Here is a 12517-nt window from a genome sequence, read left to right as displayed (position 1 = left end):
CAAGGGCCTTTTTTCACCCAGGGATTTGTGGGAGCTGAAGACAGTGCAGGTCCATGGCATTCAACGGCACCTCACTGGCCTCTGTACATGTGCTTGTTAGAAATATCACACATAAAAGTCTGTTTTCATGCTAGAGGTTAACCAGTATTTATTTATTTTTTATTTTTTGTCTGATACAGATACATATATATATATATATATGTGTTTTAGAGATTTACTTTTTTGCCATTTTTGCTTTTATTACGATAGGACAGTAAGTAACAGGAAGTGAAGCGAAGTGAGAGAGAGAGGGGCACGGGATCGGGAAAGGTTATATAAAAGGTTGGTGTGCTGCCCACGAGGCTGTCGGCGCCGAAAAATTAATTATAATTTTAAACTAATTATGATGGATTGATTTTAAATGATTAGTACAGATAATTTTTAGTTGATTTTTTTTTTTTTTTTTTAATTTTACTTTATCTGATTTTTTTTAAATTATTTTATTTCTCAGTTTTGATGATACATTATGATTGGACTATTTGAATACTTGGAATTTTTGCTGTTAAAAATTTGAATTTTAAATTATCATTCTGATTGCAAAACAATTGTGCATATATATTTGTAATTATAATTGCATTATTATTATTATTATTATTATTATTTATTTATTAATAGTAATAATACTATTTTAATTGATTAATAGTTGATCTTTTAATTGATCAGATAATTAATCTTTAATAATAATTAGATTTTTTTTGACACAATAATATATAATTATTAGGCTATTAAAATACTAGGGGGTTGTGTTGTTTTGAAAAACAGCTTTGCATAAATGGCATAAATATTGTTATTAAAAATAATAAAAAATATTGGTAACACTTTACAATAATGTTTCATTAGTTAAAATTAGTTAACTATTGAATGAATTAAGAGTTATAAAGTCACAATTCTGAGATTTTATCACGCAATTTTGACTTTATATCTCACAATTCTGACTGTTTTTCTCAGAATTGCGAAATATAAAGTTACAGTTGCGAGATATAAAGTCACAATTGCGTGATAAAATCTCAGAATTGTGACTTTATAACTGAATTGAATTGAATCAGAATTGAATGTGGTAATTTCCTTGCTTTCTATTGAGGATAAAAATACCTCTTGGATTTCATCAAAAATATCTTAGTTTGTGTTCCGAAGATGAACGAAGGTTTTACAGATGTGGAACGACATGAGGGCAAATAATTAATGACAGAAATTTTTGGGTGAACTAACCCTTTAAAATCAAAAGTTGTATTTGTTAACATTAGTTAACGCACTGCGAACTAACATGAACAAATGATGTAACAAATGTATTGCTCATTGTTAGTTCATGTTAGTTAATACAGTAACAAATGAGACCTTATTGTAAAGTGTTACCAAAATATTATTATTTCTATTATTGTTGTTATTATTAATAATAATTCCATGATATTTATGCAAAGTTGTTTAGTTATCGGAATGGTCACATTTATTGTTCAGGCTTAAAATGTTACAGGAATGTGTTTCTCGATTGAGATGGCGTAAGTTAAGTGTATTAGTGACGTAAATTCATGTAGCTGTAATGGTGTTGTTGGGTGCTATTTGGAGATTGGCATTTATCAGCATGACATGGTTGGCATTTATCAGCATGACACTAATGGTTGCATACCTGTATTTAAAGTTGCATACCCAGCTTTATTGTTATCATCTGTTAATAATCATGTTTCTTGGACATCAGTGTTTTAACAGCAAATGTCGCAATTACCTTTTTTATTTTTTTATTTAGTGGCAGAAATAAGTTTCCATAGGTATCTGTGTGGTTTTAAACTACTTTTATTGTATCCCTTCAAGGCTGTTGTTTCTGACATCTGAAGTAGACTGGCAAATCCTCATTCTTCATTGTGTAAATCTATTGTCTCATATTTTATTGGCTCCTCCTCGACATTCCAAGAAAAGGAAAGACGTGTCGTGTACACACATAATATCTGTGTTTTCAGTTGAGATATACTCTATGTAAGTACATAAACGATATGCAAGATAGCTTTTGATGTTAGTTACCTGAATAGTATCCTTTCTGGTTTATTGCACAAACATTTAGCGGTAACTCTATTCAGTACAGAGTATGTTTGAAGAGAAGCACTTCTTGTGACGCATGGGCCAAACCTTCACATTTGTGTTTGCATACTTGCATAAAGCATGTTTTTTTTACAGTAGCTCAAATCAGAATAAGCCACTTTTTTAATATTTCAGATTAATTCACTCACCAGCAATAAAGCCGAAAGAAGGTCTATCCCCTCTGTGTCAAGCCTTGAATGAAGAAGAAGAAAAAAAAAGCTTATATATTACAATATTCACCAGCTATAATTCATAGCATGCTAAGTCTCAAAAACATCCTCTATTGTTGTTTATAGATAGAAACAGGTGTGTTTTTGTTTGCACATTTTATTTAAAGGAGCCAAAAGCTAGTCCTGTTGCATTGAAGTCATTCTGCTGTGTTTCTGTGGTACCTGGGCACATGATTAATGAGCGCTTGTGCTCGGTACTGAGGAAACAGGTAGGATTTGAATTCCTCATTAGCTGTGATTCCGGGCCAGGTTTCCTCAGTTGGGGTGCCTGGTTATGGAAAACAAGTTGAAGTTTTTTTAGTATGTGTCCTAAAATGTGAGATAATTAGACCTCCATTCAGCTTCAGACGTGCAACTATAGACCACCCACGGTCTGTTCACTGACCGCCTCATGCATATTGCATAAACAAATTGCAGATATTTTGATCCTCTGGCAAGCTATGATCTGGTAGGCTGGAATCAAAGTGCACAAGATGTTATGTTTGCAAGGTTGCTGGAACGAGTGCTAACATGTAATCGCTGAATCTGACAAAGCTTGTCAGGAAGTCACTTAGTACACTCTGAAAAAAATGCTGGGTTAATGTTTGGCCAACCTGCTGGGTAGTTTTATTTAACTCCACTATTGTTTAAAAATTACTGTATTGCTTGCTTAAAATGAACCTAAAATAGGTCGGAAATTAACATTTATTAATGTTTAATAAATAATAATTAAATAATACACATTTAATTGCATATTAATAAATGTTCACCTTTTGCTTATTACTGTTGCCTCTTATAATTGTCTGATTTTTAATTTCCAACCTATTTTGGGTTCTTTTTAAGCGACCAATATAGTAATTTTTAAACAATAGTTGAGTTAAAGAAAACCGCTGGGTCAAAACAACCCAAATGCTAGGTCTGTGCATATTTAACCCAACTTGTGTTGTTTTTAACCCAGCATTTTTTAGACTGTAGTAGGTAAAGTTATTTTTGTGAAAATTACTTACAGATACAAAGTAATTATTTGTACTTTTTGGTGATTTACATAAAACCAAATTCTGTGCAATGAGCACCAAATACCATTTTTTTGCTTTATAAAAACCTTTGCCTGGCAGGCTAAATTAGTATTTAAAGTATTTAAAACTCATCTAATGTTAATTAAGTACACTATTGTTCAAAATTTTCTTAATTATTCACTAAGAACACAATAAATTCATCAAAAGTGACTATTTAACTTTCAAATCATCATATTAGAATGATTTCTGAAGGATCATTTGACACTGAAGACTGGAGTAATGATGCTGAAAATTCAGCTTTGATCACAGGAATATATTACATTTTAAAATAAATTCAAATAATAAATAGAAAATTATTTTAAAATACTAGTACTTATTTTGCAATATTACTATTTTTGATCAAATGAATGCAGAACTGGTGAGCATAAGAGAATTCACAGACACATTAAAACTTTACTGACCAACTTTTGAATGGTAGTGTATAATTGTTCGCCTAGACAAATTGATCTAATTCAAATAGATAAATTGACCTAATTTAAATTGAACAAATTTTAACCAAATTTTCATTTTTGCTAAAGAAAATGTGAGCTGTGCTTTGTTTTGCGTGTTGCTTCCAGTGTATATGATATTCTAGTCTCTAGATATGACTATATTTTTATGCTTCAGAATTAAAATTTCCTGATAATTTACTCACCCCCATGTCATTCAAGATGTTTATGTCTTTCTTTCTTCAGTTGAAAAGAAATTAAGGTTTTTGAGGAAAACATTCCAGGATTTTTCTCCATATACAGGTGCTGGTCATATAATTAGAATATCATCAAAAAGTTGATTTATTTCACTAATTCCATTCAAAAAGTGAAACTTGTATATTATATTCATTCATTACACACAGACTGATATATTTCAAATGTTTATTTCTTTTAATTTTGATGATTATAACTGACAACTAAGGAAAATCCCAAATTCAGTATCTCAGAAAATTAGAATATTGTGAAAAGGTTCAATATTGAAGACACCTGGTGCCACATTCTAATCAGCTAATTAACTCAAAATACCTGCAAAGGCCTTTAAATGGTCTCTCAGTCTAGTTCTGTAGGCTACACAATCATGGGGAAGACTGCTGACTTGACAGTTGTCCAAAAGACGACCATTGACACCTTGCACAAGGAGGGCAAGACACAAAAGGTCATTGCAAAAGAGGCTGGCTGTTCACAGAGCTCTGTGTCCAAGCACATTAATAGAGAGGCGAAGGGAAGGAAAAGATGTGGTAGAAAAAAGTGTACAAGTAATAGGGATAACCGCACCCTGGAGAGGATTGTGAAACAAAACCCATTCAAAAATGTGGGGGAGATTCACAAAGAGTGGACTGCAGCTGGAGTCAGTGCTTCAAGAACCACTACGCACAGACGTATGCAAGACATGGGTTTCAGCTGTCGCATTCCTTGTGTCAAGCCACTCTTGAACAACAGACAGCGTCAGAAGCGTCTCGCCTGGGCTAAAGACAAAAAGGACTGGACTGCTGCTGAGTGGTCCAAAGTTATGTTCTCTGATGAAAGTAAATTTTGCATTTCCTTTGGAAATCAGGGTTCCAGAGTCTGGAGGAAGAGAGGAGAGGCACACAATCCACGTTGCTTGAGGTCCAGTGTAAAGTTTCCACAGTCAGTGATGGTTTGGGGTACCATGTCATCTGCTGGTGTTGGTCCACTGTGTTTTCTGAGGTCCAAGGTCAACGCAGCCGTATACCAGGAAGTTTTAGAGCACTTCATGCTTCCTGCTGCTGACCAATTTTATGGAGATGCAGATTTCATTTTCCAACAGGACTTGGCAAGTGCACACAGTGCCAAAGCTACCAGTACCTGGTTTAAGGACCATGGTATCCCTGTTCTTAATTGGCCAGCAAACTCGCCTGACCTTAACCCCATAGAAAATCAATGGGGTATTGTGAAGAGGAAGATGCGATATGCCAGACCCAACAATGCAGAAGAGCTGAAGGCCACTATCAGAGCAACCTGGGCTCTTATGACACCTGAGCAGTGCCACAGACTGATCGACTCCATGCCACGCCGCATTGCTGCAGTAATTCAGGCAAAAGGAGCCCCAACTAAGTATTGAGTGCTGTACATGCTCATACTTTTCATGTTCATACTTTTCAGTTGGCCAAGATTTCTAAAAATCCTTTCTTTGTATTGGTCTTAAGTAATATTCTAATTTTCTGAGATACTGAATTTGGGATTTTCCATAGTTGTCAGTTATAATCATCAAAATTAAAAGAAATAAACATTTGAAATATATCAGTCTGTGTGTAATGAATGAATATAATATACAAGTTTCACTTTTTGAATGGAATTAGTGAAATAAATCAACTTTTTGATGATATTCTAATTATATGACCAGCACCTGTAGTGGACTTCAATGGCTACCAACGGGTTGAAGGTCCAAATGTCAGTGTCAGTGCAGCTTCAAAGGGCTCTACACGATCCCAGACGAGGAATAAGGGTCTTATCTAGCGAAACAATCTGTCATTTTGTAAAAAAAAATCATTTATATACTTTTTAACCACAAATGCTCGTCTTGCACTAGCTCTGTGATGACTTCACGCATTACGTAATCACGTTGGAAAGGTCACGTGTTCGGTAGGGCGAAAAAGTATATAAATTTTAATTTTTTCAGAAAATGACCGATTGTTTCACTAGACAAGACCCTTATTCCTCGACTGGGATCGTGTAGAGCCTTTTGAAGCTGCACTGAAACTGCAATTTGGGCCTTTAACCCGTTGAACCCCAGTGAAGTCCACTATATGGAGAAAAATCCTGGAATGTTTTCCTCAAAAACCTTAATTTCTTTTCAACTGAAGAAAGAAAGACATGAACATCTTGGATGACATGGGGGTGAGATTAAAATAACAGGAAATTTTAATTCAGAAGTGAACTAATCCTTTAAGTGCCATAAATAACTATTAAATGCCACCTTTTGGTGTTTAAAGAACAAAATGTTTCCATATAGCAGTGTAATTTAATCTATACATAATTAAAATTACATGAAATGTCTCTCTTACCCATGAGCCGAAATATCAGGTGTAGTTCTTCTTTGACAGTCGATCCGGGAAACATGGGACGCCCCGTCGCCATTTCGTACAGGATACAGCCCACGCCCCTAGTCATACAGAGACATCCATCATTTTACTGTGTGTTGTGATCATAAAATCTCTTTTAATTTCAGTGCTGTTATTCTTTTAAATGAACCCCGCAGACATCATTTGAATATATCAGATCAGGACTGTCACAGATGTTTTAGATACGGCGTCTCTGAGAATATTGTCCTATCACAGTTTGACGTCTGCTTGACTGGAGGGTTGTCTCGGGAAAGCTGTGAGGTGGAGATACGGGAAAGACACATGTGGCTGCTGTCACGCTCGGATTGATTAGCCCACTGGACTAATCCTGAGGATTAAACAACACGGTATTTTTATCGAACAGGACGGATTAGCTTTAAAAAAGCATTTATGTCCGAGTCCGTGTCAGCTATCCAAGGTTGCCCGAGGAGTGTGTGTCAGAGCGTCTATGTGACGTTAAAAGGTTGTGTCAGGAAAGACAGAATTCAATTTTCTAACTTAATGTTTCTTCTGGAGGACTGAGCAACAGTCAAGAGCTCTTTGGCATGATCAAAAGGTAGTTTGATGTATTATTTCATCAACTTCATAAATGGGATTTTTTTTCCACCCCAAAACAAAAGGTTATGTGAACCCATTCATTTAGTTCTTTTGACATGAGATGATAAATAAAATAGACTGAAATTGAATGTGTTTGAGTGCTGAAAAAGCAAAAAAGTTCCACTGATGGCAATTATAGTCCAGCTATCATCTCTAAAACACTTCATATAATAATAGTAGATAATCGTGATTAATCTCATCTAACATAAAAGTTTGTGTGTGTGTGTATATGTGTGTGTGTGTATATATATATATATATATATATATATATATATATATATAATATAATGTACACACCCACACACACACATATGTATTCCCATGTATTCAGACTTTTGTTAGATGCGATTAATCAATTTGACAACACTAAATAATAATAGTCGCATGTTAACCAAATTTATTATATTTTTAGTCCTATATTTCTACAGTATTTTAATTGCACATAAAATTTACATCCATTTGCATTACACATGTGATGCGTATTTGTCAGTCAATCATATGTAAAACAAATGAGATTTATATAAGTACTAATAAATCGAATGTGTTTAAATACACAAAAGCCAGGTTTATATATATATTTATCATCAATAAATCCAATTTATTATATGTAAACCAATCTCATACATTTTAACTAATTGAATCTTGCTTGTTCCACAACTAGGCATATTTTTTTAACCAATTAAATGTAATTGTTTTCACAATTTTATACAATTTTATATTTTATATATATTATACTTAATAAAATATATATATATATATAGTTGCTGTGGGAGTAAACCTCACTCCTCTGATCTCAAGAGATGCTCTAGCGACTGATGTTAGGGGTTGCAGCCTTTAGCCTCCTTGTCAGAGCGTCCAACTCCCACGCCGGAGACCCGGGTTCGAGGCCTGCGCAGAGCGAGGCGAGTAGGACCTGGGTAGGACCTGGGTAGAGGGGTTACATTGGTGCCGTGACCCGGATGGGAGTGAGGTTTAGGGGGGTGAGTGTAACGGAGGCCAGCTAGTAGTCGCTGTGTGAGTAAACCTCACTCCTCTGATCTCAAGAGATGTTCTAGCGACTGACGCTAGAGGTTGCAGCCTTTAGATTCCTTGTTAGAGCGTCTGACTCCCATGCTGGAGACCCGGGTTCGAGGTCCGCGCAGAGCGGGGCGAGTAGGACCTGGGTAGAGGGGTTACATATGTCATGTCCGGGGCTCCGTAGCCGCCGGTGTCTCTGTGCACGGAAAATTCTGTCAGTTACGTCACGTGAGGTATCGGTCTTTGGTATCGGGGGTATTTTTATGAGTACGAGTACAAGTACGTGAGCTTGGTATCGGCCGATACCGATACTGGTAATAAAATATTTAAATAAAATCATACGAATACTTAAAATATTTATTTAATTTATTTACTTAAACTATTTGATTTACTTTGATTTACTATTTATTTACCATGATTTATTTTTAATAAATAGCTAAAATAATTTAACAAATTCAACTAATTTCTACATTAAAGTGTTAAACTTGTTTATACAAATGGTCAAATTTGTCTTGTTTAAATTGTTTAATTTGTCCTCTTTAAATAGATATGTTTGTCTAATTTAAATGGTTAAATTCAACAAATTTTAACCAAGTTTTCACATTTGCTGAAGAAAATGAGTGGTGCTTTGTTTTGCAAGTTGCTATGGGGTTGCTATGGTGTTTTGGCTGGTTGCTATGGTGTTGCTATGTGTGTGCTTTCTGTGATGTTGCTTACTGACCCAAGTCAAAAGAGTCCGCCCTCCAGTATATATGATATTCTGGTCTCTAGATATGGCTATATTTTTATGCTTAGGAGTTATAGTTTTAGATTATATCCTATTTTTCTTTTTTTTCTAGTCTATGAGCATTGTGCATGGACAATATCAATAGTTTTGCTTCATTCTTTCATAATGTTAGCAGCACATTGTGGCTGATGCCATACTGTACTGTTATGCATGGTTGTGTTACCGTTCAATGTATTCTAGCAGCGGTTTATGTGAGAAAACATCTTACCACATGTCTATTGGTGTGGAATACTCCGTAGAACCCAGTAGAACATCAGGGGGTCGATACCACAAGGTCACAACCTCATTCGAATAGGTTTTTGTTGGGACTGATTTTGCTCTGGCCAAACCTTAACAAGCAAGATAAGATGGATAGTTAAGGCGATGAACAAACGTTGCTGGGAAACCCAGAATCCCAGCCAAGAGCCAAGATGGGAGTCACATGGGAGACCGCTGCTGGGTAATGTGCTAAAAAAACAAGCTAGACATTCTTTGTACAGCACACTAAAGTAAACTCATCTGTGAATATTTAGGCCTTGTAAGAAAGTCTCACCAAAGTCTGCCAGTTTGAGTTCTCCCTTGTCATTAATGAGCAGATTCTGAGGCTTCAGGTCCCGGTGGAGAATCTTCCTCTTATGACAATATGATAAACCACGAAGAAGCTGGAACATAAATATCTACAAGGACAGAGAGGCGGATGTTAGCTTTTCTAAAATTTGAACTACCGACAAAGACAGCATTTTATTGCATCCAAAATGTAGGCAGCTGCCTTCTAAGATGCCTAATATTTTTAAGGAAACATCACATGTATCCCTTGCAATTAGCACAATCCCAGAATGCATTGCAAAATTTTTAGAAATCAAGAGAACATTGAACTATTTTTTTAATTTAATTCTGACAAGTATAGATGAAGGTAGTGTATATATTTTATTTTATTTTAACTATTTAATACTTGCATTTTTATGCCCGACACTGTATTTTATTCAGGTGCATCGTGATAAAGTGGCATGCAAAAAGCTATTAGCTATCAAATTAGAAAAGTTTATTATTGCTGTAAGTGTAGTTTTTAATAATTTATTAAATTTTTTTTCAGTTTAAATTCCTCATTATCATAAAACATATGGGCTATTTCCAAATCATTAAATGCTGTTAATCAGTGTTTAAAATGTCACCTAGAGATCTATACTTCATTTATATTTAATTTTCTTTAATAAATTGAGTTATTAGTAATTTAAACAAACTAATTAGTCAATTATGGGTTTCCAATGCTCTAATTTCCATCAAAGTCGTCCCTATAAAAAAGAAAAATCACTAATGAGATCTCGTTAATATCTCTGTTGCTCTGTTGGGTCTGTTTGGTAGCCCCGCCCAGTGAAAGCTCATTGGTGCAAAATCCTGCTCGTTATAACGCTGCATTTAAACATATCTTCTGATTGGCTGTGATCATGTTGTTGAGCAGTGTTTTGCTCATAATCAATTGACAAATTGCTTGTTTGTTGTTATCTTAGCAACATGCTAACCTGTCAGAATTGATTGTGAGGCACATCTCTCTTGTGCTATTTTGTATTAGGATGCTGTCTTAGAAGGTAGCTGTCTATGTAAACAGGGTTTGGAACAGCTCTGTTGACTTTTAATTGGTAAGCTTGTTGATTGTTTTTTGATGGTGGGAGAACTGTTACCTTCACATTGTACATGCTCATTAGGTTTCCACAGTTGTCGAGGTACTGCTTCAAGTCACTGTCCTGCAAAGACAGTAGGTTATGACGTCAAAACGCATTAAAACAGACTGCTCCAGTCACTTTTAGGGTTGCTAACATGCTTAAATATATAAAGAGGAAAATACTTCAAATAACACCCCACCCCATATTACAAAGCATCGTGGGATTGACAAAAGACTGGCGTAAGAGCTCACCTAAAGCCTGCTATTGTTGTGATAACATTCAATAGAAAAGCTGTGTGATGTGGCTTACCAGATACTCAAAGACAAGGGTGAGACACCGGTCTGTATGGATAATGTCATGCAGTGTTACGATGTTGGCGTGTTTCAGGTTCTTCAGCAGTGACACTGTTGCAACACAACAAGAATATGACAATGAGCCACTATAATAATAACCTCCAGCGGGGTTGTGCAACATTCAGAAATAAATTGAAATGCTATTCCAGTTCCTGAATTTAAATTGAGCCAAACAGGATGCAGAATTTTTATTCAAATAAGAAAAGCTGATAACTGATGTAAGTGTTGCTTTGCAATAATTCATACTGAAAAATGAAATTGCTATTCACAGAAACATGTAATTAATATATATTATTATTTTTTTTTTTATTTGTAAATAAAATAATCTGTATTTAAATGTTCTACTGGTGTGTGTGTGTGTGTGTGTGTGTGTGTGTGTGTATATATATATATATACACACACACACATACACACAAACACTTTATACTGTATTTATTGAATATTTATATCTACAGTATATCTATTCTATCTATCGATTGTATATAACGTTTACTTGCATATATATCATTAATTGAACTAAAATGACTTATAAAATAGAATAGAATACACTAATAAAATACATATCTTTGATGCATATCCTTTTACAATTTTTATAATCTTTTATTTATTATTTGTTATTTTACTTAATTAGTGACTATATGGATTTGTAAGAATGCTCTAATTTTCCCCTCTTTTTTAAATCATTTTTTATGCAATGAAAAGCAATTAAAGAATAAATGGAGAATGAGTTGACACATTTGTTTCCTGCTTATCACATTGTTGTCCTGAGTAGAAAGAGCAGCTATCTTAGACCTGAAACAAAGATTATACTTAAATGTCCCAGAGCTATAAAAGAAAAGCTGAATTTTGCCCAACCCTGACCTCCAGTGACATGTTTTGTAATGCAGTGCATCTTGGTATTGTCTATTGTGTTATCTTATGAGCCTGAATGCATGTTCCCTCTAGCGTGAGCTGCATTCGATGTGTCCATCAGCCACTGGGTGGCAGCCTTGCTTTACATCAGCCTCTTCCATTAACAACCCCGCTCACGTACTCCATCTCATTTAGATGGAGTGATTCAGGCTGGGTGAAGAAGACGCCTGTGGCTTGCTAGTTTAGAATGTATACTCTTCGTGACAATCTGGCTTTTGAACAACTGGGGAGCTTGAAATCATAGTTGTGTCTGTGAGAGAGGACGCTACCTTCCCGTATGGCCGTGCACGGGGCGCCCTCTTCGTGCTCGAGCCGAATCTCTTTCAGAGCCACCAGGTTTTCTGTGAGTTTGCTGCGACCCTTGAATACCGTTGCGTATGTGCCCTGTGTGACAGACAGGAGGGAAAAAATTTCAATCCTCTGGGAAACAGAAGTGGTGCAGAAAAGATCAGTGGTTCTGGTTTTGCTTAAGGACCCAGATTTTACTTTACATCACCAAAATATAGCACCAAAATGATTTAACTTACAAAACCAAACAGAAATGTCCTTGAAATCAAACATTATAATGCATTATTATAACCATAAACTGCATAAACCAAACAATATGACCAATTATGAACATTTGGTTTCCGGGTGTCTCAATTTTGATGTGCTAATATATTGTAGAGATTGACTGGATACATGATCATTGATGTCAACAATAACATATATAGTAGAAAAAAATAGACACTAAAAAAAATAAAAAAGTAAAATTTACTTTTTCT

The 12517-nt window shown here is 35.1% G+C and overlaps 2 protein-coding genes across 3 annotated transcripts in view; one reads left to right on the top strand and one right to left on the bottom strand.

Moving 5' to 3' along the window:
• elk4 (ETS transcription factor ELK4) overlaps window positions 1-12517 on the top strand; it is a 150772-nt gene that overhangs the window by 43610 nt on the left and 94645 nt on the right. The gene's annotated exons all lie outside the window — the stretch shown is intronic.
• The window catches only part of cdk18 (cyclin dependent kinase 18), a 73474-nt gene that overhangs the window by 8786 nt on the left and 52171 nt on the right, over window positions 1-12517 (bottom strand). For both annotated transcript variants that reach the window (XM_051911598.1, XM_051911600.1), the window contains exons 6-13: window positions 12023-12137; window positions 10797-10891; window positions 10506-10568; window positions 9380-9503; window positions 9056-9176; window positions 6390-6487; window positions 2502-2607; window positions 2259-2301 (exon numbers count right to left, since the gene is read on the bottom strand). In XM_051911598.1, the coding sequence (XP_051767558.1) occupies window positions 2259-2301; window positions 2502-2607; window positions 6390-6487; window positions 9056-9176; window positions 9380-9503; window positions 10506-10568; window positions 10797-10891; window positions 12023-12137 (765 nt within the window). The remainder of the gene's footprint in view (window positions 1-2258; window positions 2302-2501; window positions 2608-6389; window positions 6488-9055; window positions 9177-9379; window positions 9504-10505; window positions 10569-10796; window positions 10892-12022; window positions 12138-12517) is intronic.

The sequence above is a fragment of the Ctenopharyngodon idella genome, chromosome 11, assembly GCF_019924925.1.
Source record: "Ctenopharyngodon idella isolate HZGC_01 chromosome 11, HZGC01, whole genome shotgun sequence".
Taxonomy (NCBI): domain Eukaryota; kingdom Metazoa; phylum Chordata; class Actinopteri; order Cypriniformes; family Xenocyprididae; genus Ctenopharyngodon; species Ctenopharyngodon idella.
The sequence above is the reverse complement of the archived record's forward strand: the minus strand, read 5'-3'. Positions and strand labels throughout refer to the sequence as shown.